This window comes from Dendropsophus ebraccatus, chromosome 1, assembly GCF_027789765.1.
Source record: "Dendropsophus ebraccatus isolate aDenEbr1 chromosome 1, aDenEbr1.pat, whole genome shotgun sequence".
Taxonomy (NCBI): domain Eukaryota; kingdom Metazoa; phylum Chordata; class Amphibia; order Anura; family Hylidae; genus Dendropsophus; species Dendropsophus ebraccatus.
In genome coordinates this window covers 208,146,907-208,173,820 of record NC_091454.1, presented here as the reverse complement: position 1 = coordinate 208,173,820, position 26,914 = coordinate 208,146,907, and the positions used below count along the sequence as shown (strand labels likewise).

At 44.5% G+C, this 26,914-nt stretch overlaps 1 protein-coding gene across 7 annotated transcripts in view; it reads right to left on the bottom strand.

The window, feature by feature from the left end:
- Positions 1-455: 455 nt before the first annotated feature.
- The window catches only part of GMIP (GEM interacting protein), a 50,149-nt gene continuing 23,690 nt past the window's right edge, over positions 456-26,914 (bottom strand). For all 7 annotated transcript variants that reach the window (XM_069946002.1, XM_069946013.1, XM_069946022.1 and 4 more), the window contains 18 exons: positions 26,184-26,244; positions 24,230-24,352; positions 22,285-22,349; positions 21,188-21,298; positions 19,623-19,703; positions 18,204-18,386; positions 16,934-17,071; positions 13,895-14,085; positions 13,008-13,117; positions 11,970-12,071; positions 11,175-11,270; positions 10,933-11,093; positions 9,495-9,683; positions 9,143-9,280; positions 4,928-5,112; positions 3,850-4,111; positions 3,598-3,637; positions 456-2,057 (listed from right to left, as the gene is read on the bottom strand). In XM_069946002.1, the coding sequence (XP_069802103.1) occupies positions 1,888-2,057; positions 3,598-3,637; positions 3,850-4,111; positions 4,928-5,112; positions 9,143-9,280; positions 9,495-9,683; positions 10,933-11,093; positions 11,175-11,270; positions 11,970-12,071; positions 13,008-13,117; positions 13,895-14,085; positions 16,934-17,071; positions 18,204-18,386; positions 19,623-19,703; positions 21,188-21,298; positions 22,285-22,349; positions 24,230-24,352; positions 26,184-26,244 (2,406 nt within the window). In that variant the 3' untranslated portion in view covers positions 456-1,887. The remainder of the gene's footprint in view (positions 2,058-3,597; positions 3,638-3,849; positions 4,112-4,927; positions 5,113-9,142; positions 9,281-9,494; positions 9,684-10,932; positions 11,094-11,174; positions 11,271-11,969; positions 12,072-13,007; positions 13,118-13,894; positions 14,086-16,933; positions 17,072-18,203; positions 18,387-19,622; positions 19,704-21,187; positions 21,299-22,284; positions 22,350-24,229; positions 24,353-26,183; positions 26,245-26,914) is intronic.

The following is a 26,914-nucleotide window of genomic DNA, read 5'->3' as shown; positions in this document are numbered from 1 at the left end:
CTATAGCCCCAGGGACGCTGAGGAGGCAGGTATGTCTCTTACCTTCATCCTCAGCGCCAGTCCCGCAATCTTAGTTAGGGTAAACGCCGCTCTGGAGCACTGTTAGGAATTCCCCTTTAATGCACTAAAACTCCAAACTGTGTGAACATACCCTAAGCTGCGTACTCTGGGAATGATGGAGTTAAAAACTCCAACCAGCGTTGACAGGTACTGCTGCTGTCTGGCTTCTAAACCTTATTAGCATGTTGTTTTAACTTTTTCCTCTCCAGAGTTTAGCCTAGAGGGAATACTGCTCATAGACAACTGCACAAGGCAATTGCTTCAGTACCGTATTGTATACAGACATAGTAGAGTCATTGTCAAATGTCCATGGAAAGTTGCTCATTTATTCTAAGCCCTGACCCCGACCTGTGGCTTTCCAGCTGTAGTAGAACTTCATCTCCCATCATGCCTTTGGAGAACACTCTAATACGTGGTCCACCCAGGTCCACATTTGAACATAACCTAGGTGGTATACAGATAGTTGAGGACACCCCCTAGGGATATGTTTGCCGATCCACTCCAGCCACCAAACAACTAACATGGATGTCAAGAAGGTACAAGGTATAGACGTTTGCTTGACCTTTTGCACCATTCAGGGGATATAAGGCTAAGAAGCCCCATTATCATGACTATTGCTATGACTGACACCATTTGAGGCCCCAAAATAATTATTCTTGGCATTTTCTATTATAAGGGTGACCAATAGAGATCGAGCATGCTCAAGACTGATCTTGGATACCGGTGGCTGAAGAAGTTGGCTGCAGCCCTAGGGAGTCCTGGGAAACATGGATACAGCCTATGGCCTACTTCTACTTCTGCATCCTACTTCTTCCACCACTGGTAATCAAATGCTGAACGATCAGTCTTGAGCATGCTCGAGTCGCGCTCATCTCTAGTAACCACCAAACAGGAGAAGAAGAGAAGCCGCCCACATACGGAAGTCTCAGGGAATGGGAAAATGGGAAAAAAAAAAAAAACGTTCTATATGTAGTATCAGAACTCTGGTGGGATCGGACGGATGTTGACACATTTATGGTTAGAAGAGATGAGTGAACCTTGCCCAATCCCGAATGTGCGGCATTTGACTACCGGTGGTTGAAGAAGTTAGATGCAGCCCTAGGGAGTCTGGGAAAACATAGATACAGCCATAGGCCATAGGTTGTATCCCTGTTTTCCAGAACTTTCACAACTTCTTCAGCTGCCAGTAATCAAATGTCTTCACAGATGGAGGGCCGCAAGTTTGACACCTTTGATCTAAGGGGAACAAACCCATCCCCTAACCCCCTATTTATCAGATGCATTATTGGTAATGTTAAAGTCCATCAGATCTACTTTATATCCAGTTGACCCAACTTTTTATGTCTTTTTATGTCTTTAGTTTGTTTTTTTAGACAATAGTTTTTATAAAAATCACCCCCAGAAGGCAAACAGTGGCTGAAAAATGTGTACATTTCCCTTTACAATTTACAATTCCTCAAAACTTTCATCATCTTCGGAGTTCACACTTTCTAAAGGGAATCCTTATAGAGTTTCTGGTTCTTTATCGGCCAACCATATCCATCTCAATGTCTGTATAATATACAGCATCTCCCTCATCTCCGAGTCCTCGAGTCTCCATTGACTCTTCTCAAAGATCGTTTAAGCTCTGTTCTCCACCAGATTTTTTGTAAGTTTTTGGCAGTTTCCATCCTTGGTATAGGAATATTTTACTTGTAATCCTGAGAAATCGCATAAGATTAAGTCTTAAGGAAATAAGTCTGGAAGAACATGAGATTGTTTTTGAAGAAGAAGGAAAAATTCCACGTTCTTGATATTTTCGGTACAATGTGATAAGATTCCTCATCCTTACACTTCGGTTCCTTCTTCACTACTCGGTACTTTGATTTGTTCACCTCGGGGAGCTTTCACCGGCATACGGCTGAAGTGACCCCTGGAATATGTTAAGCTATCGGAAAACCTGTCGTCTTCTTCTCCTTCTCCCTGATAGGCTCTTTCACCATCTTTTCCATCGAAATCTAGAATGAAAAATAATGGGAAGATCTATTAATGGTGCTGTATGGAGCAATACATTGTTCTTTAGTTCTGTACACCAGTCATACAAGTCGAAATTCGGTGCAACTTTTTGTTTTTTTTGCACCATTTTTGTCATGATCTTATTTTTTTTAAAGTGGGTACTGCTAAATGGGAATTCCACGTCCATAGCCTGACACATATACTTAGAGTAAATTATAACTTGTAGCTAATGTAGATTTTAGTCCATAGCAGGAACTGCCCAGAGCAGGAGAGGTTTCCTATGTGGACAGTTCCTGTCATGGACAGAGGTGGCAGTAGAGAGCGTTGTGTCAGACTGGAATAAATACACGACTTTCTGCAGGACATACAGCAGCTAATAAGTAATGGAAGGCTTGAGATTTTTAAATAGAAGTAAATTACATATCTATAAAACTTTCATACAAAAGCTTACCTAAAAAAGAAAAAGGCAGCACCCCATTAAAGAAGAAGTTCTGCCCAAAAAAATCCAGGGCCGGCAGAGCGGTGCAGGAACATAAAAAATGTATACTTACCCATCCCCAAATCCTGCAGCGCAGGCTAGTAAAGCTCCCACTTCTTCAATATCACAACCCCTCTCAGGAATGCCCAGTCAGTCAGTCACTGGGATGGGACACCGCTGCAGTCACTGACTGGCTCAGTGGGCCTTTCTGGGATAAAACTTGAGCTGCCAGTGGACAGTAACCCTGTGACATGACATTGTGGGGGCATAGGGATGGGTAAGTATACATTCTTTATGTTCCTGCACCCCCCTGCCGACCCTGGATTTTTATTTTTCTGCTTTAACTTCTAGCCGCTAAAATCCTTCCCTGAGCTGTGATAAATTGGCAGTTTTTCTGTGGCAGTTTTTGGTGCAAATAAGAATGTTTTTACTGGTAGAAAGCAGTGATCTTGTCATTGTGCATAAGGAGTGCATAACCTTTTACTATACAGTTAAAAGAGAAGTCCGGCTATTTTGAAAATCCGGCAGATGGCGGGGTAGGACGAAATTTCATAACAAGTATGAACTTACCTCTCTCTGTGCCTGCGGTGAGCAGCAGGAAAGGCCTCAGGACCCCTTCCAGGCTCCAGGATCGCCGGGGTGTACACGTCATGATGACAGATGATGGACTGGCTGCTCAGCCGGTCAGTTACTCTGGTGGGACGCCACTCCAGTCACTGATTGGCTGAGCGGCCAGTCCATCAGCCGGGAAAGGCCATTTTCAAATGAGTTGTCACATCATCACAACTCGGGGAAAAAAGCCTTCCAGTGCAGGTGCCAAGGCTGACACCGCAGGCACAGGGAGAGGTAAGTGCATACTCGTTATCACATTCCTCCCTGCCCCTGCCGGTTGTCGGTTTTTCAAATTAGCCGGACTTCTCCTTTGAAGGAGAAGTTCGGGCTCAGACTTGTTTTTCAAAAGAGTCCGGACTTCTCCTTTAATAACTTTCATGAACAAATTTTATAAACAAAATTTTTTAGGACCAATAAAGTTTGATGCAGAATGGATTAAGAAGCCATTTTACCTGATACATCAGCACAGTAATCGGCTCCCTCTGCAGGATCCTAAGGAACACAATACGGGAATAAAGTATTTAAAATTTTCTGGGAATTCAGCCAAAACTGAAAAAAGTTTATAATAGTAATAAAAGTGCAGGCTCCTTTATGTACTAAAACTGCAGGAAAGAGGTAAGAACAGGGGGGAAAAACTAGATATCTCCTCCTAGCAAATCTCTTCTTAGTCTTCTGCGGTGGTCACACTCTCCCATCATTCCTACCTCAGATATCATGGACTCATCCATTTCGGCCTCCGAGGGGTCTTCCGCCACTTCCTGACGTCCCGCTGCAGGCAGCTCATCCATCCCAAATAACTTCTCATAGTTATTGATAAGGAACTCTACGGCTTGGGCTTGGTTCCCAGAATCTAACAAGCAGGTCATAGGTTTGTCCTGATCCGGTGATGGGCGAATCAGTGTGGGCCCAAAAATGATTCCCAGGTTATTGGAACTCATCTTATTGTCCTCAAACCTTTCTGATACTCTGTACATGTGGAAAGAAGACAACATTGGTTAGTTGTAGCACCACAAAATCTACCAGAAAATATCTCAGATTTGGGACGAGTTGAATGGGGCGCTGTCTGCTATAGACTACATATCCAGACTGCTGTTATAGGGGGCTCCACACTACACAGACTGCTGTTAAAGGGGGCTCCACACTACACAGCCAGACTGCTGTTATAGGGGGCTCCACACTACACAGACTGCTGTTATAGGGGCTCCACACTACACAGACTGCTGTTATAGGGGGCTCCACACTACACAGCCAGACTGCTGTTATAGGGGGCTCCACACTTCACAGCCAGACTGCTGTTATAGGGGGCTCCACACTACACAGACAGATTGCTGTTATAGGCAGACATGTAGTGGGGGTAATAACTATTTGATACACTTTGTTGTCGATTTTGCAAGTTTTCACACCTAAAAAGAATGGAGAGGTGTGTAAGAGGTGTTTTATTGTAGGTACACATCAACTGTGAGAGACAGAAAGACTTTGGCCAACAACCTCCTTCCCTCAGTAAGAGCATTGAAGATGGGTTGCGGCTGGTTCTTCCAGTGTGACAATGGCCTAAACGATTATTTAGTTCATTTACTTTTACAGATGACGTGTACCTATGATTAAAATCACCAGTGTATTGAATACTTATTCTCCCTGCTGTATATGTAAATCAACATCTGGAAAGCTCCTTTTTTACATTGTTGTTCATGTAAAAAACAGATACATCTACAGCAACATGTGGTGGCCTCCAGGGGGCAGTGTTGTATATACAGATTGACAGCCCTGCAATGTCCCACTCACCGATACAGGTGAGCCGTCAAGTGGCGCAGTGTGTTGTAGTTACTAGCTGGAAGCTGACAAAGAATATCCTTCATCTGCTGGATGGCCTCGTGTCGAATCTCCGGCTCTTTCTTGTCTTCTGGGAATTCTCTTGAAAAAGCCATAAATTTCTCATACAGGTGATGGGAGACCACAGAGTCTGGGAGCTGGAGAGAAAAACATGAAGCTTTGCTGGTGAGTCTTCCTGGTACTGTAGGAAGTATATGTGGTGTCCTACCACAGGTGTTGCTATTGGTTACACCCTTCAGATAAGTCTGTACTTATTGTGTAAAAGTGGTGATGAAAGTAGTGATAAAGTTTCGCCACTAGATGTCGCTGTATTAGATTTGTGTATTCAGATGCGGCACAGCTGAAGTGTGTAAAGGGTTATTGTTTGTTTGAATGTCACACGGATCTGCAGACCAACAGGAATCTGGTTATCCGCTTGTTGGGAACACTTTAAGGCCATGTTCACACAATATATGCTTACCAGAAACGGCCCAGCCTAACTATGAAAAACCACCATATTGCTCAGGCACGGGTGAGTGTGCGATGCCCTGACCCGTGAGGGTCACTTCGCAGTGCAGGTGTTGTGAGCGGGCAGGAACCGGGGCAGCTGCAGGGTATAGGCTTGTCACAGTATAGGGCCTGAGGATGGCACAGCTGAGGGACTGGTCTGCGGATATTGCGGTAGAGTTGCTACTGGGCATGCGATTCTTCGCTGTACCTAGTCAGGGCACCAGTAAACGGACACCAATGCCAGGGTTCAGTAACAGCGGTAGTTACACTTTTATTGTAACTGAGGTAACTGGTAGCAACAGTCTCTTCCGGATGCAACCGGGTATATAGCAGACTTGTATAGACAGAGCTAAGGTGGTGCCGCATAGGCTGAGGTGAAACGTGCCGGATGATGGGAGTAGTAGTGAGAGAAGAATAGAGATGCTGGGTGGATTTAAAGTACTTGCGGTATGAATCTTGACTTGATGAGGAAATGAATAACAGGAAGGACACCCAGATGAGAAGATACTCCAGGCACTTGAGCAGACGGACAGCCAGGATCTGTTACAGCAGAGCACCAGGTCCACTCTTCTGAAGGTGAAGAGAGACACACACACACACACACGACCTCCTTGCTTGGGAGCAGGGGCCGGAACTAACTAGCAAGGGGAAGTCACATGGTACTCCTGGCCAAAGCTCGACGGCCATTGGAGGAACCATGGTTACAGGGCTTGGTCACGTGATCCTCAGCCTTTGCATACCACTGCACAGAGTTAAACACATATACAATATACATGAACCTGAGAGTAATAGGGACTATATGGTCACAGTTGCAGTGCAAATAGTTTCCAGAACAGGCATGGCTGTAATAGCAAAAATAAACTGACAGTGAGAAACAGACAGCGTGTTCTGGGACACTGCAAGTGGCCTTAAATAAGTAATGCAGGACCAGGATAGGGAAAGGACAGATTTGGAGTGTGTGTGGTACTCCATTAAGAAGCAGAGAGGGCACACACATATACCCTATGGCAGTGCTTCTCAAACTTTTTCTACTGGAGCCTCACCCAACAGACCAAGGCAATGCCTGGGCCTCACCAGACTGACCAAGAGGGTGCCTGGGCCTCTCTATCTGTGGTGAAAGTCCATTTAAAAACTGAAAACAATGCTAGGGCTACCTTTCACCCGTCTCCCAAGCTCTATATACAGGGCTGTGTTAACAGCTGCTGCTGCCCTAGGCACTAAACCTGAAGACGTCCCATCTTCACGCACCTATTGGCAATACCAGACCTGACCAATACCACCATACCCCCCACCCCCCTGGAAAAGACACCAGATTTACTGGCAAGTCTGAACAGAAGGAGGGAAACTAAAAAAATAAAAACAAAAAAATTAGTTTTTTCTGTCCCCCTGCTCCCTGGTGCTGCCCCCCTGCAAGGTGCTGCCCTAGGCACTGGACCACGGGTGCCTAGTGGTAAATAGGGCCCTGTCTATATACTAATAAAGCGAGTGTAAAACAAATTAATAATGTTGTTAAAATGGAGATTTCTGCAAACAGAAAAAGGACTGTGAAGATTATAGTTACTTTATGAAAACTGGCTCCCCAGCTGGGCCTCACAGTTTGAGAAGCACTGCCCTATGGGATAAAGTGGGAACCACAGCAAAAGGAAAGGCAGGATGGTGGCAGGATAGGAAACAGACACGGACATGGCAGTGAGCCACAGAACACCAACAAGAGCCAAACACTGGCCTTACAGTAAAGGCAACTCTGTCAGGTGTCACACAAGGGGACGAAGTTGCCTTTTGCACTTTCACCTTTTGGTGTCCCACTCTCCCCTATCTGTTTGTAAGAGCACAGCTGCAGTATGAAGGGTTAACTATGTGCTTGTATGTTCACTGTTTCCACCATTCACAGATGCAGGTACCTCACACAGCTCTCAGCCACTCACACTTCTTTCCTCTTTCTGGTATGTTCCACACCAATAGGAGGTTAGACCCGGACGACCCTATATAAGCCAGAGCCATTGTCAAGGACTAAAGACTAAGGGCCCTATTACACGGGACGATTATCGTGCGAAAAATCGATAAATCGTTCAAATTTAAACGATAATCGTTCTGTGTAATTGCAGGCAACGATCGAAAAATCGTTCATATGCCGTTGATCGTTGATATAGATCTGAACCTAAAATTATCGTTAATTGTTCGTTAATCGTTCGCTGTAATTCCACGTTCATTCGCTTAAGTTCAGCATTTGTTCACTAATCGTTCAGTGTAATTGCACATTGTTTATTGTTTTTCTGGGATCAGAAGGAATAAATGATCATAGTAACGATCACAATAACGATTGTAGTAACGACCATAACTAACGACCATCATACTGTGTAATATGGTGAAAGATTTCAGGTTAACAAGAAACAATCTCGTTTGCGATCATTTATCATTAGTCGTTAATTGTTAAAAATCGCTCAGTGTAATAGGACCCTAAAGGTGCGTTTACACGTAACGATTATCGTGCGAATTTGCGCGATAACGATCGAATTCGAACGATAATCGTACGTGTAAACGCAGCGAACGATCAAACGACGAACGAGAAATCGTTCATTTTGATCTTTGAACATGTTATCAAATCGTCGTTCGTCGTTCACAAAAAATTTGCAGATCGTTCCGTGTGAACAGTCGTTCGCCGATTTAACCAATGTGTGAAATAGGCTTAAGCGTTCGCAAAACGATCGCAAAACGATTTTCCGTACGATATATCGTAACGTCTAAACGCTGATCGTTATGAAAAAAAAATCGTTACTCCGACATCGTTAATCGTACGATCGGGCCAATTATCGTTACGTGTAAACGCACCATAAGACACTGATTCTTTCAGAAAGACTCTTTACAAAAGATGCAGTGCTAGACCCACAGGAGGGTTAGCCATCCTCTAGGGAAAACCTTTGGGCTTTGGGCCCTCTATCCGGCTCTAGGATGCGGAATCTGGACTTCTGCGGTTGGAGGACTTCAGTCCATTGCACAAGTGTGGTTCCAATATAGGCAGCAGCTGGTTCCCAAGGACCAGACAGAGTAAGTGAAAGGTGTCGGGGAATAGGCTGTGTACTGTATATGTGGTCAGCAAGCCAGGTCGTCAGCAAGAGAGCACAAGGGAAAAGACAGGTATCATCGTTACACAGGCAAAGGGTAAGGGCAAGCGGCTTCAGAAACAGGTCAGACAACCCAAGTTGGCAACAGAAGAGGCCGGCAATACAGGCGAAGCTCAGGCAATAAGCGTAATCCGAAGAAGGGGCACAGGTCAGAATCCACAGAGAGTAAGCAAAATAGCTGACAGACACCATCGCTTGGAATGCAAAAATCCAACAATGCTCAGGTAGGAAGCAGCAGGAAGAGCTGGTTTAAATAGGTGCAGGTGGCTCTGGATTGGCATATGTCAGGAGCAAGTGGAGACAAGCTGCTTCTATAAATCCAGAGCAGTTGGCCACATCCACACCCTAGTGGCCAGAGATGTCACTGCAGGAGAAGGTCACTGGATGGCGCAAACAGCCCTAGGACAAGTATGGAGCAAAGCAGAGGAGTGAACATGAAAGTGGCACCGCGTCTCGTCCGGCAGCATTACAATGATAAAGCTGAAAAGGTTTTATATAGTCTGTGATTTTTGCCTCTACACTAAATGCAGATGCTTTATACTACTATATACTTTACCTCTTTCAGGAAGTGTTTAAGGACACTGGTGATGTCGTGCGGTGAATGTCCTGACAGATCCACGAGTTGTCTACCATTCTCAAACGCCTGCATAAGTTTTTCCACCCGCGCTTTGGCCCCACTAATGCGATACAGGCCCTGAAAAAAGACCATATAAAAATGTCTTGATAAGCAGATTACAAAGTGTACCCCCCCCCCCAGTGATCAGCTGTGGGGAAACCTTCTACTAGGAGCTCTGTTTTCCTGCAGTGCCCCCACAGGAGAAACAAGGCATTACACAGTGCCCATAAAAAATCATAGACGGTAATGAGTGACTATAACCAAGCTTAGTATAGGATAATAATGGGCTCACCTGTTGCCCCAGTGCCCTTAGCTCAATCTCAGATGTACATTTTGTGATGATGAAGGGCACCTCCTCAGGGAAGTATCTCGGGAATTGACAAAAATCTATCCCAAAAAGGGGCACTTTGGGTGGTAGTTTCTGATGACCACATTTGATCAGTAAGTTCTCCAGACACTTCTTATGACAATTCAAGTAGCACTGCAGTAAAAAGACAGGGTTTAGTATAAAGCTGGTAAAGATGTATAGCTCCTAGGCATGGCGAATGTGTAGGTCCCCCTTTAGCAGATGCCCCCTGTGTAAATCCTTCTTTAGTATATGCCCCCCGTGTCATCCGTCTTAATTAGATAGCCTTTGTAATGGCAATAAATGATGGGAAAAAATATATTAGAGTTGAGTAAACTTTCAGCATGCTCGAGTTCATCTGAACCTGAAGGCCCTAATACACGGAACGATTATCGGCCATACTCGGCCGATATTGGCCGATTATCGTCCCGTGTAATATAAAGCAATGATCAGCTGACATGAACGATGTTGGCTGATCGTTGCTGTCGTTTGTGTTTCAACATGTTAAAAGACAAACGACTTTGATAGCAGCGATCTGCTGCCGTCTGCCCGCGGAATAGGAGTGGCGGCAGCAAACCACCCGTATCCTCTATGGGCTTCCAAAACGATCAAGCTATCACCTGGCTGACAGTGCTTGTTTGCTCCTCTATGTCGCCCCATGTAATAGGGGCTTAAGTGTGGGACATTTGATTAGCGATGGATTATCCATGTTCTCTGGCACCTTAAGGGTATAAACCCACACACCGTATACGCAGCGTATTTAATGCTGCGATACGCAGCAAATACGCAACAAATACGCAGCAGATTAGATCTAAATAACTGAACACAGCATCAAATCTAAACCATCAAATCTGCTGCGTATTTGTTGCGTATCTGCTGCATATACGGTGTGTGTGTTTGTACCCTTAGGGTACAAACCCACACACCGTATATGCAGCAGATACGCAGCAGATCTGCAGCAGATTTGATGGTGCAGATTTGATGCTGTGTTCAGTTATTTAGGGTACAAACCACACACCGTATATGCAGCGTATTTACTACTGCGACACGCAGCAAATACGCAGCAAATACGCAGCAGATAACTGACCACAGCATGAAATCTGCACCTTCACATCTGCTGTGTACTTGCTGCGTATTTGCTGCGTTTTTGCTGCGTATACGGTGTGTGGGTTTATACCCTTAGATCTAATCTGCTGCGTATCTGCTGCGCATCTGCTGCGTATCGCAGCAGTAAATACGCTGCGTATACAGTGTGTGTGTTTGTACCCTTAGGGCTTTAACCTACCTGAACAGCCACCACTAAATAAATCCTGCACGCTTGGGGTTCAGAACAAACTCAGAGCAACTCTATTGACTACCTTTGTAGAAAGTCTTGACTGCTTACCTCTTCACACTCAACTCCGGAGACCATGAAGTTCTCACACTCTCTGCATTTGGTTGGAACTCTTACACGTCGAAGTCGGTGGGTCTGGGCCGCTGGTGACATGACCAGCTTATCCATGCCGTGTAGCTGCAAGCCATTCTCCGACGAGGCATCTGTGGAGTCTACAAGGTCGTGTACAAGGTGAGGTGGGCTCAACACACAAAACCATAAGCACAAAGGTTTCTGCATGTAAAAATACTCACCTACATCCTCTGCCTGGAAGGAATCTCTCTCATCCAGGTCTTCAGAAGACATGGTCCCCGTAGAGGAAGCTTTGGCTACTCTCCTGACAAAGTGAGCTATAGGGAAGCAAGAATACTAAAATCAGTGTAATTCATGGGTATCGATTGTCAGGTATTAGTAAAAATAAGAATAGGGTGGCCTTAAAGAGGTTGTCCAGGAAAAATTGACTTTTCCCTTATCCACAGGATAGGGAAAAAGTAGGAGGTCGCAAAGACCCGCAGCTCTATTCATTCCTATGGAGCGACAGAAAGAGCTGAGTACGCTGGAAGAGCGCCGTACTCAGCTCTTTCCCTTGGCTCCATAGGAATGAACAGAGCTGGGGTTCACAAGCTGGACCCGCGGCTCTATTGATAACAGAGCCGGCGGGGCCCTATACAGAGATTAGCGGCGGGTACAGAGGTCGAACCCCCGCAACCTCCTACTTTTTCCCTATCCCTGGATAGGGGAAAAGTACATTTTTCCTGGGCAACCTCTTTAAAGGTGCCTATACACCTTCAATAAATTTTGGCTAAACCATTATTTGGCCGACATTCACCTCTCCTGCCCTCCCAATATACATTCTATGTGAGCACATTATACTCTCGGATAAACCTGCCACCAGGTGCAGGTCATTAGATCCATGTTCGGGTAAGGACTATCGTGGCTGAGTGGCTGTAATAGAGATACCAAACCGCAGCCATTTTGGAGCTACGTAGTACGCCCCTTTGGAGAAAAAATACGCCCTCAATATTGACATGTGGTAACTCTTTCCATACCTGGACTGTCCACGGGGGACTCCAGAGGTCTGGGCTCACTGCTGCCTCCTACACTGTCAGAGTCACTGGGAAGAATCTTGTTGCCCCAAGAGCTTCGTTCTCCTATATAAGGAAATAAAAACAGGTTATTTCTCTATTTTAGTGGCATCTACTTTGTTCGTTCTGTGTGAGGTCCAATCTGCAATGACATTTGGGGTGTAGTTTTAAAGGTTGTAGCAGTAGTACATGGTAGATGGGGGAAGATTGGGTGTAGGTATGACATACATTATACAGTATATACACATAGATAGATAGATAGATAGATAGATAGATAGATAGATAGATAGATAGATAGGAGATGGATAGATAGGGGATAGATAGATAGATAGATAGATAGATAGATAGATAGATAGATAGGAGATAGATAGATAAATAGCTAGATAGATAGATAGATAGATAGGAGATAGATAGATAGATAGATAGATAGATAGGAGATAGATAGATAGATAGGAGATCAGGGGCGTAACTACCACTATAGCAGCCATAGCAGCTGCTATGGGGCCCGCCGCATCAGGGGGCCCCATGGCCTGCTCCTGCAATACACTGGGCCCCCTGAGCCGTCATCATTTGCAGCACCGGGTGGCCCTGCTGGTCTCCTGGGTTTTGCAAATGTCCCTTTAACTGCAAGCTTTCCTGATCAGAGCTAGCAGTTATGTAGTTATGACTTTACTTGACCGTTTAGTGGCCAGTCGGGGGGGGGGGGGGGGGGGGGGGGGGGGGGGGGGGGGGGGGGGGGGGGGGGGGGGGGGGGGGGGCAATCAAAAGTTGGCTATGGGGCCCAGCCATTTCTAGTTACGCCCCTGTAGGAGATATATAGATAGGAGATAGATAGGAGATAGATAGGAGATAGATAGATAGATAAATAGGAGATAGATAGATAGATAGATAGATAGATAGATAGATAGATAGATAGATAGATAGATGATCATGTATAGGTATATATGATACATGTATGTAAGTTTTAGCATGGATGCACATGTCATCTACTCAACACAACACCTGGCAATATCCTTGTTCCTGTCTCATCGACTTTGACATTGAGGTCAGACAAGGAAGACGACACTCGCACCAGTTGCACTGCATTTTTCCTTTTGCCGCCGGGTGATGACCTGCAGGATTATCATTACATTAATATACACTGAGACTGGGGATAAAAATAAAGCAATTACAGTATATTGTGGGATGACGTAAGAATAGCTGGTATGCCGACCATAACAAAAAAGTGTCTCTTCCCTCATAGCCTCTATATACCAGAGTTCTCTTGGCCGATCTCTCTAGCAATGTCATGGAGACAGGGATCAGGCAGGTTCCATAATAATGGAATGTTCACCCTTCACTATCCATGTACAGCAGTGTACATATGGGTGCAGCTGTGCCTGGTACTTCAGCTCAGGCAGGTTCACATCCCCTATTCTGCTGAATGGTGGTGACCCCAGGGTGAGATCAGTTATACACTCGTATACTGATCATTAAGTGATCGGTGGTGAAGCAGCATGCGTTCAATTCCCCTGTAGCGCCACCACAGGTGAAAGGAAGCGCTGCGTAAATCAATAGGCAGCCGAGTTATGCTTGGTTCCCCAGAAAGTGAGAGACACTCTGGGGGAGATTTATCAAACATGGTGTAAAGTGAAACTGGCTCAGTTGCCCCTAGCAACCAATCATCAGATTCCACTTTACATTCCTCACAGACTCTTTGGAAAATGAAAGGTGGAATCTGATTGGTTGCTAGGGGCAACTGAGCCAGTTTCACTTTACACCATGTTTGATAAATCTCCCCCATGGAGTATAGGCTATACCAAGGAAAAGGGGAGGGGGGGGGGCAATCCTCTATGTTTCTATAGAATATACTGTATATGGCAATATTCCTTGTAACAGGGTGACGTCACCTTTGGATTGCAGGGGTATGTTCCTGGAAAGTGAATTTTTCAGGCTCTATATACTTTCGCGGTACAGTCAAGACAAACTGTAGATAGCGGTCTCCAAGTTCATATGGTTCACACAGGCTGAGCAGGTTGCTATAGCCGGCGGGTACAGATTCACACTGTGACCGCTTCATACGCATGAGGTTCTGTGTCACCTGCCAGAATACAGACAATAAGATATAGGTCATAGGTTCCGTCCAGTATCAGGCTTCATAACAGGATAAATGGATGAAAGTAGTAAGAGGTGTAAAGGGTTCTTTACAGTAAAAGCAAAAAACTATTATAGCAATGCAACTCAGACAATTTGCCACAACTTTTTTACTTGTCATCATGAAAATACTATTCAATCTACCTGCAGTATCTTATTGAGCATTGATCTTAAAGGGGAACTCCGGCAAGAAAAAATTTATTTTAAATCAACTGGTGTCAGAAAGTTATATAGATCTGTAATTTACTTCTATTTAAAAATCTCCAGTCTTCCAGTACTTGTCAGCTGCTGTATGTCCTGCAGGAAGTGATGTATTTTTTCCAGTCTGACACAGTGCTCTCTGCTGCCACCTCTGTCCATGTCAGGAATTGTCCGGAGCAGTAGATAATCCCCATAAAAAACCTCTCCTGCTTTGGACAGTTCCTGACATGGACAGAGGTGGAAGCAGAGAGCACTGTGTCAGACTGGAGAGAATACACCAGTTCCTGCAGGACATACAGCAGCTGATAAGTACTGGAAGACTAGAGATTTTTAAATGGAAGTAAATTAGAGATCTATTTAACTTACTGACACCAGTTGATATGAATGAAAAAAAAAGAGCCAAAGAATTACTATGGTTTATTATAAAGAGGAAATTTAGCCAAAATGTTTTGCTGACATCTCAGATATATTTGGGAAGATTATATTGCATAAATTAGTAAGATCACATACCCCTCTGACTGAGTTCTTTAAAGGCCTTGTTCTAGATAGAAGGTCCTATACTGTATTAGGCTATGTTCACACTATGTAAAAGTACGGCTGTTGTTCGTACTTTTTGCGGTGTGTAACATAGCCTATGTTCTATAAGATCCCGGCTGGAGCGTATACACATTGTATACGCTCCGGCTGCGATCTTGTACGGGGCCACAAATAATTGACATGTCAGTTTTCTGCGGCCGCAATTCAATGAATTGCGGCTGTAGGAAACCCTGCCAGTTCACACAGTGAAGCGAGCGGCTCGGGCCACTTGCTTTACTGTGTGCTATAGAAGGTTCTGATGCGGACGCGGGCTGATGCACCCACATCAGAACCCTACCCTTCGGCCGGGAAGATCATCCGGCTGGGATGATCCGGGCAGAGACCGGCCATTCCGTGACCCGGCCGGGGTCACGGAACAGCCGGTCTCTTACATAGTAGGAACATAGCCACAGGGTTCTGAGATTAACACTTTCTCCTACACTGATGCATCATGGGGAATGTTTAGGGTGTCTTTTGAAGATGGGATAATCCCTTTCATGGGTATAACTACAAGGGAGTAAGAGGGTCATAGGCTGGGTCTTGGTTGACCAAGATGAAAATTCTGCCGTAGCAGGTTAATTTAGAGCTAGGGCTTGGACAGCAATAGGTGACTATTGCTTGTTAACCCAGTATAATCTAGACCACAATTAACATTTGCTGGGTCAGGCACTCTTCACTCTCTTTAGCCACTCAGTGTACTGTACAGGAGCAGGGACACCTGTCTTTGACACAAGTCCCTGCTCCTTTACATACTTTGAGAAGGCAATTGTGGGGCAATCTCTACTGAGCATGCTTAATAAAATTTAGCCAGGATTTTATCCCTTTGGAATTAGCACTCTCTCCCTAAGGGTGCGTTTAGACGTACAGGATCCGCAGCAGATTTGATGGTGCAGATGCTGTGTTCAGTTATTTAGTTACATTGATATCAAATCTGCTGCAGAGCCTGTATGTGTGTGTGGTGTCCCACCACGGGTGTTTTGTATCTTTCCTTTGCACCCCTCAAAAAGCTTCTCACTCCAGGTTAAGTGGTGATGAAGGTATTACTATAGTTTCACCACTAGATGTCAGTATCTTTTATTAATTAAGCACAGCTTAAGGTCCTAATAGGTTAATGCTTTCTATGTACCATGTGTTCTTATTGTCCAATAGGAGGGGCTTTCTTCTTCTGACCTATGTCTATCCTTCTCTCTTCTACACACGCTTATCCCCACCACTCACAGGGTAGATTACTTAGCCCCTGTAGTAAGTTAGTTACTTGGTGGAGGAAGTAAGTTCAGTTCTAGTTGGATTCTCTTGGTGTCCCTGCTGTAGCCAAGCCAGGGACTGGCTAATGTCAGGACCCTTGTCCGGGACCGAAATCAGTTGAGTGGAATCTAGTCTGTGACACATGTGTACAGATGCAGTTAGAGACAACCAGTTTACTACTGGTTGTCTCTAGCTCACACACACATTTTTGTGTCTCCAGCAGAAAGCAGCAGCTCAGAACTGGGGGAAGGAGACTGAATAGATAATAACAAGTATGGAAGTAATTGTTAGTCTCACCATGGGCAGCAACATATAAAAAGTTTGTTATGTTTGAGTGGAATACCCCGTAAAAACCAACCTAGATCTTGACCAAATGTGTATTTTCAAATCTAGAACCACCAAAGTTTTCTATAAAATTCTGCATGGTATTGATCTCCTTTAAATATTGCAACACCTTTTGCCATCTCTGAATTGATATGGAAATTATATGGACAATTATTATGGGACAACAGCCTCACTACAGTGCTGGTGCCATTCCCAAGAACAAAATATAAAGAAGAACTTGTCCTAGGTTTGTGTACAGCTGGTGATATTTATGTAGAGTGGTGGCTGAGGAGATAGAGATACAGTAATATGTGGCAGACCACAGACCACAGGGGAAAATTACCACCATATGGAATCTACAACACATGTACAGCAAGACGACAAGCGTTATGTATTCTGAAGTGTTATTCTGGATTTCATAGACCGTACATGGCACTTAGGGCACCTACCTCCTTCATCACCTGGTCCCCCTGGTTGATGAGTTTTCGGATGTGTGATATTATTCTCTGCCGGACCTTCTCCTGCTGCTCACTGCGGGCATTCGCCTCCGTCACACAGGATCTGTACATCACCTCAGCCTCGTGTGCCTGGCGTCAGAAAGTTATACAGATTTCTAAATGACTACTAACTATTAAAAATCTCTCAAGTCTTCCAGTATTAATCAGCTGCTGTTTGTCCTGCAGGAAGTGGTGTATTCTTTCCAGTCTGACACAGTGCTGTCTGCTGCCACCTCTGTCCATTGCAGGAACTGTCCAGAACAGGAGAGGTTTTCTATGGCGGATTTGCTGCTGCTCTGGACAGTTCCTGACATAGACAGAGGTGGCAGCAGAGAGCACTGTGTCAGACTGGAAAGAATACACCACTTCCTGCAGGACATACAGCACGCTCCTCAGTACCTTCCTGGCTTCTACTCGCTGCAAGCAGCCACCTGTGGAGCTTCAGCTTCACCATTTGTCGTCTCCCTCTCTCTCTAGTCAATGCACAGCTGATAAAGGATTAACTTTGTTCACTGTTCTGTTCTCTCCTCCTATCACACTCTTACACTTCACTCTTTCCAGCACTTTCTAAACCAAGCAAGTATGCAGTGCTAAACCCAAAGGTGGGGTGTCACCCGGGTACACCTTGCCTACGCCAGGAATATTCTACTCTTCAGGACAATCCACCTACCAGGGTTGATCTGCAGTGGAGCAAATAGCATAAGCTGAAGAACTCCATTGGAAACTGCTTGACCTATTCAGGAAATCTGGAGGGGTTAGTTGTGCATCCCTAGGACTCGTGCCACTAAACTTGACACTTTCTGGACTTTCGTTCTTCTTATCTTAACCGTGAGTACAAGATTCTTCTTCTTCTACATCAAACACTGTAACTCCATCCCAGAGTACTGGCTAGACAAGGCTCCAAGACGGCCCATGCCATCAAGTCTCAAATAACACTTTCCTTCTACCTACTACTTTCCACCTGCTACCTCAACTACCTGCTACCTATGTTCACATAAAAACAATAGGCAGAGGCTTTTCTCTTTTTTTTTTTACTTAGTGTGAACATACCCAAGGACTGTATACATGTTTTCCTGGCAGCCCTAGGGCTGCATCCAACTTCTGCTGCCACTGGAAATTAAATACCGAGCATTTAGGTTCGGGGAACGTTGCAAAACCCAAATATTTTGACAGGTCCTCTCAACACTACATCCTATGCCTTCCACCATACTTTTCCCCTCACCTTGATCTGAGCCTCCTCACGGGACTTTTTGCGCTTCTCCAGAAGTTTGCTCGCACTTCCAGGGTAGGTTCCTGTGCTCTGCTCTTCTTCTATTTTGGCGCTAAGTTGTTTGGCTTTCTCAAGGTCTTCACAGCGTTGTATGTACTGTTGTCGGGCCTTCCGTAATGAGGACAGAGAATCGGACTATGGTGGAGGAGAAGAATGTGTCACGACAGGGGTAAAAAAAAAAAAAAGTTTGCTATGGTCTTACATCTCTGGGGGACTTCAATGAAAAATTCTTGATATACTGTAGACCTGTCTGGTTCACATTCTATGGAGAACAGAACATAAGTGGCTTTGTGGGGTGAATAACTGTAGATAGACACTCTCAAATTGGTAGATGTTAAAGGGGAGAGAATACATCACTTCCTGCAGGACATACAGCAGCTGATAAGTGTTTGTGTTTTTTTTAATAGAAGTAAATTACAAATCTCTGGCACTTTCTTGCACCTGTTGATTTGAAATATTTTTTTTTTATGAACTGCTAAATTACCCCTTTAAAAAGGTCACTAGAATAACCGAAAACAAAGAACAAAATTTACAAAAAATCTTGCAAATTTTTATGCTTTCTTTCCCCTGTATATGGCTTCTTCTCCATTCTTGGATAGAGCTATAATTAGGGATACTGCTGGTTTCCTCTTACTAGACAGAAGTGCATTGTGGGAAGACAAATCTGATAGTTGGTGGCAACAACCTTTCATAAGTTTTCAAAGAGCAACAGAGTTTTTTCAAATAGTTATGAATATAAAGGTAAAAACAACAGGAAATAACTAAGAAATATTGAAAAAACAAAGAGAAAACTACCCAACGTTTTGCATAGACCTATGCAGTTAGGTGTGGAATCCAAGATCTGTCCTGGGGTCCGTTCGGCAGGTGATGCAGTTATTGTCCTAAAAAACAACTTTTAAACTTGCAGCCCTGTGTCAAATTGGCGTGGCTTAGAGTGTCTGTGCCCTAGGCCTGCACCGCCTCTCTGTACCTCCTCCTCACGCTCCATATTATTAGGAACGCCCCTGGATAGAATCTCTCCTAGCACACACACTCTAGGCCACCCCAATTTGACACAGGGCTGCAAGTTTAAAAGTTGTTTTTTAGGACAATAACTGCATCACCTTCCGAACAGACCCCAGGACAGATCCTGGATTAAAAGCAGCTATTCGAAGGTACAGGTGTTTTTTTTTTTTTTTGGGGGGGGGGGGCAGATTTTGGTTATTGATCTTGGTGGGACAATCCCGGGCATCAAACCTCAAATGGGCAAGGTGTATGGAAACCCCATGACAAAGTTTTTTTTGGCATCCCCAGTGGTCCAGAGGATGAAGATTGAATGTCGAACATTCAGAAGTCAAGGCTCACATATTATATCAAGACAAGGTCACTCACCATTCTTTTCTGTTCTCTGAGCCATTGTTCCCTAAACTCCTTTCTCCACTTTTCAATCTCCGTCTTCTTGGCTAATAAAGGCTGGAAGACAAACTGGATGTTAGATTACGGAATCCAAGGACATCTCATCTAGAAAAATTTCTTAGGCTGTGTTTACACGTGCAGTAATGCAATGAAAACACAATGTGAATGCATCACTTCATTACAGTGTTTAATCATTTAATTGCTGCCCCACTGTCCTTCATTGTGTTAACGCAATGAAACTCCAGCGTGTGAACATCCCCCGACAAACAGGTATTCTCATGCTAACTAACATAATCATGTTATAAAGCAGAAAGAGCTGAGCAGATTGATATATATCTTTATAGGAAAATATTTAGTATAACTTGTAATTTGATTAAAATCCCTGCTCATTCTGTAATAAGGAGTCCAGTGGGCGGAGTCACTCAATGAACTGGACTCCTTAACATGCCTTGCGGCATCCGACAGTACCCATCCCGCAGCCCCTGCATCCTCATGGCTGGCCCGGGGATCTGGAATCTAAGTTCCAGATCCCCTGGCCACAGCAACCTTTAGCTGTGCGTACGCACGCACAGCTAAAGGAAACAGCAGCCGGGGCAGAGACACAGAGGCTTCCTGTGCAGGCGGCCTCTGTATGACAGGTGGCTGCCTGCACCGGAAGCCAGAAGAGGACGGACTCACCAAGAAGAGGAGCTGGAGGCTGCAGGGTGACAGGTGAGTTTCTGGTGTGGGGGGGGGGGGGGGAATCCTGCACAGAGGGAGCCCCGATATGTCCCGATAAGCCCGCCGCCCCCGCGATAAGCCCGCCGCCCCCGCGCCAACGTTTAGGTCATCCAGCTCTACCAGCATTCTGTATGTCAGTGTAATGGAGGTCACCCAGCTTTCCCAGTATCCTGTATGTCAGTGTAATGGAGGTCACCCAGCTTTCCCAGTATCCTGTATGTCAGTGTAATAGAGGTCACCCAGCTCTCCCAGTATCCTGTATGTCAATGTAATAGAGGTCTCCCAGCACTCTGTATGTCAGTGTAATGGAAGTCACCCAGCTTTCCCAGTATCCTGTATGTCAGTGTAATGGAGGTCATACAGCTTTCCCAGCATCCTGTATGTCAGTGTAATGGAGGTCACCCAGCTCTCCCAGCATCCTGTATGTCAGTGTAATGGAGGTCATACAGCTTTCCCAGCATCCTGTATGTCAGTGTATAATGGAGGTCATACAGCTTTCCCAGCATCCTGTATGTCAGTGTATACTGGAGGTCATACAGCTTTCCCAGCATCCTGTATGTCACTGTATACTGGAGGTCATACAGCTTTCCCAGCATCCTGTATGTCAGTGTATAATGAAGGTCATACAGCTTTCCCAGCATCCTGCCCTGCCCTGCATGGAAACATCCAAATTTCGATCAATAAATTACAAGTTATACTCAATCTCTTCCCATAAAGATATATATCAATCTGCTCAGCTCCTTCTGCTCTATAACATAATGGCGATAGCTTAGGTAGCATTTTCATGGTGACAGGTTTCCTTTAAAGGGACAGCTACTCACCTGACAATACTTCTTCATCTGTAGCTGGGCCGCTGTTTCAAGAGCTGAATTTCCAGTATACGTTTCATGGTCCAAGAGTAGGAGATAGACATCTTGTAGCGGCATGCATGTCTGTAATAGTCCAACCACAGCGGAATGACATGGGAACATGATTTAGTAAGAGTAAGGGGTTGTCTAGGAAACTCTTTACAGTTAAATGTACTTGGTGGGGTAAAAACAATTAAAAAAATGCATACTCATCTGTTCCTATCGATTGCTAACGCTGTTTGGAGCTGGTCTTGATCTTGACATGAGTAAGTAGCTGCTTAGCCAATCACTGGCTGATGCAGGCTCCCTCTGCAGGCAGTGGTTGGCTGCTCGGGTACTTTCTTGTGTCAAGACCAGGAAGGTAGGTAGGCCGCCCATCTTGAGCCATTGTCTGGGTTGCTCTCTCTTCCCTCTGCCACTAAAGGAAGGATACTGTATCTCCATTTCCCTGCTCTCCCCTCCTTACTGTATACTGGTTACCATTTTATACTACACAGATTTTATTGGGAACTGACTTGGTTTTTGAACAATTAAAGAACGCCTGATGGTATCAAAAGGGAAGCTAAAAATTGCTTAAATTGAGGAAGATGTTAGTTTCCCCAAATTAGATATTTATAGAGTAGCATATATTGGTATGTGTGATACATATGACTCTATGGAATTTTATAAATATCAGTGCACCCTCTACTTCATGGGTCTCCAAACTGCGGCCCTCCGGCTGTTGGGAAACCACAACTCCCATAATGCCTGGCCAGCTAAAGCTTTGGATTTGGCTGTCCAGGCATGATGGGAAATGTAGTTTTACAACAGCTGGAGGTCCGCAGTTTGGAGACCCATGCTCTACTTGCTAACCTACAAACAATGGTGGAGGATACCTGGCAGAGAGTAACTGCAGGACCTATCTACATCCAGAGCTTTACAGGTAGGAGACTATGAAAATGATGGGTATGCTTCCAAATCATCTGAAAATTTCCTTTATTCTGTACATGAGTATGCAAAACCCCATTCACATGCATTGTACCGTACTGTGCAAGACATACACAACCCACTGGTCTATTGAAGGAACTTACCTGTTGGCTGAGGCTGCTTCTTGCAGATTCGCACAATCGGATGGTGTTCTTTGCAAATTCAGACTCTACAAGAAGAAGAAGGACCAAGATGGAAGTCAGATATCTTAAATTTCATAAAAACTTTGTAAAATTGCAGAGTGTGTTACCATGTCTTAAAGGGAATGTGTCACCTAGATTTTTATTTACTGATTATATTCCAAATTGTTTCTATTTTCTGACTGTCATTTTTTTTAATATTTCACTTTTTGTTCATTGTTATGGGGGCTGCCATCTTGCCTAAGCGGTTTTTAACAGCATTTAGTGAAATGCTTTACAGCAAGACTCAAGGACATAGACAACAATTGACAGAGTCTGCCCCCTTGAGATCTACTAACAGCGCTCTGTGACCATTAAAGCGACTCTATACCCACAATCTGACCCCCCTAAACCACTTGTACCTTCAGATAGCTGCTTTTAATCCAAGATCTGTCCAGGGGTCCGTTTGGCAGGTGATGCAGTTATTGTCCTCAAAAACAACTTTTAAACTTGCAGCCCTGTGTTGAAGGGCCGTGACCTAGATTGTGTATGCATTAGGCTGGCTTAACCTCTCTGTCCCTCCTCCCCACCCTCTTCATCATTAGGAATACTCCAGGCAGATTGCCTCCTATTCATCACCTGTGTCAGCCCGGCACATGGGCTGGATCGTTAAGGCACCTGTGCAATGTTCATCATGAAGAAAATGTTCTAGGGGCATTCCTTATGATGAAGAGGGTGGGGAGGAGGGACGGAGGGGTGGTGCAAAGTTAGGGCACAAATATTCTAAGCCACGCCTGTTGGGCACTGGGCTGCAAGTTTAAAAGTTGTTTTTAGGACAGTAAATGCAACACCTGCCAAACGGACCCCAGGACAGATCTTGGATTAAAAGCAGCTATCTGACTGTACAAAGTGGTTTGGGGGAGGGGGGGTCAGATTGTGGGTACAGAGTCGCTTTAAGAAGGTCATTCCACAGGGAGCTGCTATCTTCTCCTCTATCTACTGGTGTCACATGTCGCTGCAATGCTGTACAGATCACTTTACGACAGCCTCCTCTTATCACCAGAAAAACTGAAAATTAAAAAAAAAATCACCAAAAATTCTTACATTTTTTTTTTTTAAATAAAAACATTGTTTAAACAGTAGGTCATTTTCTGTTGACACATTCCCTTTAAAGGGGCAGTATCAGCCCCCTCTGCCAATCTCTGGCTGAAACGGGACAGCGCCACAGATGGTGGGTCGCAAAGCAGGCTGTCACTGCCAAGACAAAATCACAGAGGTAGCAGTTCAGCGGGGACCTGAAAATGTCACATGGAGACCCCTGAGGGAGCAGGGTAGGTGAGTATGTGTTGTTTATTACTTTCTGGGCAGCCCAAGCTATTTATTAAAAAAAAAAAAACACTCCTTGAAAAAGACTAGCGAAACATGTTGGTGATATCACTTCCTGGATAAAATGGTGATGTCACGACCTGACTCCCAGAGCTGTGCTGGCTGTGGCTGCTGGAGAGGATGATGGCAGAGGGACACTTAGGGACACAGGGCACTGGAGGGACACTAAGCATCCCTCTGCCATAATCCTCTCCAGCAGCCACAGCCCGCACAGCTCTGGGAGTCGGGTCGTAACATCATCATTTTATCCAGGAAGTGACATCACTATTTAATCCAGGAAGGGAAGCCTTGTGGCAGTAGTAAGTGCAGGGGAAAAAGCACTTATTATATTTCCCATAATAAGTGTATATTGGGGACTTGTATAACTTTTGGGGGGCAATACAATACTTTAATAAAAAATTTTGCCGGACTTATCCTTTAACAAGCATACAGAATCATAATTCTGGATTAAAATATGTGATAATCCAGTATGATGATTGCCAGATTTTTGGTTTACTGAAAACTACAATTAAAGATGTATTTGAGTTATGTATACTGTACATACCATAAGTGAGCTTCTTCTCAATGTACCCCAGCACCTCCCGCACATATTTACACCAACGTTTGGCGTAGTTGAGGGCACATTCCACTCCTCCCTCATTACGTATGAGAATTTCATCAGCTTCATCTGCAAAAAGAATGAAAAACAGGTGTAAAACTTAAGCAGGAAAAAAAACTATACTCACCAGCCCTGATCACCCGCTGGTGCTGACCACTCCTAGTTTCCACTGCTCTTGGATGTTTCTCAGTTCCAATGATGTGTTATGTGACCTCTGCAGAATTCCCGCAAGGACAGATTATCACAAGAACCTGCCTATTACATGTAGTGATGAGTGGTCGGTGGCCAGTGTTTTTTAATTTGCCAAAAGACAACGATCAGGTGCCAATCAGCTCTTTGTTGTCTTTATTACACAGAGCTATATCGTTCTAATTTGGCCTGTGTAATAGGACCCTAACTTGAATTTTACACTGCTCTAACCAGATCACTTTAGGTCTTGGTCTTAAGGAACTTTTACGTGGGCCGGTTACTGGCTGAACTGTCAGTTGTGTTTGGCTGTGTTCACATATCTGCAGTTTTGTTGCATTTCTTTATTCACATAATTAGAGCCTAATTGATTATGTGGGCTCTGCAGATTTGATTAAATTAATTGTCTTGGCTTTGCCATGTGATAAGTATTACCAGGCTTCATCAGGTCAGTAACGACAAGAAAACAGCAGGAATGAAGTCTGGTAATGCTAATCACATGGCAAAGTCCAAACAGTTAATTCAATCAAAATAGATTTCACATAATCAATTAGGCTCTAATTCAGCTCTAGATCGGAGCTCGTCTATTACATGGCTCGATTATTGTTTGGCAAGGGCTGCAGGGACATTGTTAGGCATGTCCATACAGCCCTTGCCCTAATCTGCTCATACATTACCTCTCCGCACTCCCGGTCTCCTCCTGCCTTCTGCTTGCTTCCCTTGTTATGGCGGTCCCGGACAGTGATTGGCTGAGGCTAAGCGGCCTGTCAGCTCAAAAAAACTGCAGTGCCCTGTGCCAGAAAGCAAACAGATGGCAGGAGGAGAACGGGAGTGTGGAGAGGTAATGTATGAACAGGTAATTCAATCATTAGCCATCAGCCATGCATAAGTATTACACATAGCAATGCGGCGACCCATAATTTTTGGTCTGGACCTAAAGAAACGATCAGCCGATGATCGTTTCATCGGCTGATTGTTGTCTCTATTACATCGTCCAAATTGTTTCAGGTTATGCGGGCAACGATCATGGTGAATGATTTAAGGTTAACAATCTCGTTTGCGATCGTTCATTGTTAAAAATCACTTCGTCTAATAGGATCCTTAGATATGGACTGGGTTTGATGAAGTGATATGGTTGATATTGATTTAGGTCCGTTGTAAGCCTAAACCCACCAGGGCATCCTCTCCAACTCTGGTGAGTAATTCTTTCTCTAAAAGTCACCTAGAAACTAAATCAAGATCTCTCTTTTGAACTTCAACGCAATAAAACAAATCTGTCCACAGCTTCCAGTTTTTTATATAGTGACGACACATTTTACGCATATACACACATGTACAGTACATCAGGGTCAGTTTCATAGGAAACAGTCCACCCTATCAGTAGATCTTTTCTATAAAGGAGAGCAGCGTTTCTGGAGAAAACCTATAAAAGCAGAAGAGCGTATAAACTCTGCAGATGTCATCCCAGGTTAATGTTAACCACTGAGACATCATCCAGTCAGGTTCATGGTCCTCTGAGGTTGTCAAGCCATAGCTTTCGAAGAGAAGAGCTATTGGCAGGATTGCTCTATGGGGCATTACAAAAAGTTTAACTGGGTCCATATTCCTGTGATGATATATGGGGTTAGAGTAGACATAGAATATGAAATGAAGTGGATGATGACCTACATGGGAATTTACATATCAAGGAATATCAGGGAAAGATAGTACTTACTAGATGAGGGTGTCCCATCCCGCTCATTGGTTGTACGGCTTATCTCCACAGGAGTGCTTATCTATGAGAGAATAAAGCAGACATATTAAAGGGGTTATCTGGTTAACAAAAACAATATTCTAAATAATCCCCCTTCTCAATACCACCCTATGTCTAATATACACGTATAACCTATCTTGCACCCTTTCCCTGGTTTTTTTCCTCTCATTCTTATCTGCTTTGGATGTCTAAAAGCCTCTACTCTGGGTCCACTCTGACCACGCTCAGTTCTGCAATCCAGGACAAAAAAAATCTGTTGTTTTCCATGACCGTTTGACCAATTTGCTAATAACTTAGCTTCTCTGGTGACCTGGGCAAGTTCCCACCATGCAGTGGCAAAGAAGATGGCACCAACCAGGGCCAGGCCTCTCTCCAAGGGTTCCACAACAGTGGCATGGTCTGTCTGCATATACAGTATGGCCTAAATTGGATGTCAGTGACTAAGTGGTTCTATAGTACTTTTCAAGATATATCCTAACAACAGCCCTAGTGCCCTATAACATCAATGCCTACAATGTTCCCTACAATGGCCTATGAGCCCCTTTAACATGTTAGCCCCATTACCATCTTTAACGTTCCATCCACTGTGCCGTTTCTTTTACCTTGGTGTGGGCATGATGACATTGGGGGTCAATGATAGTAACCCAGATCTGGGCACACATTAGTGTTTGTATACTTGCCCCTGCATGCAC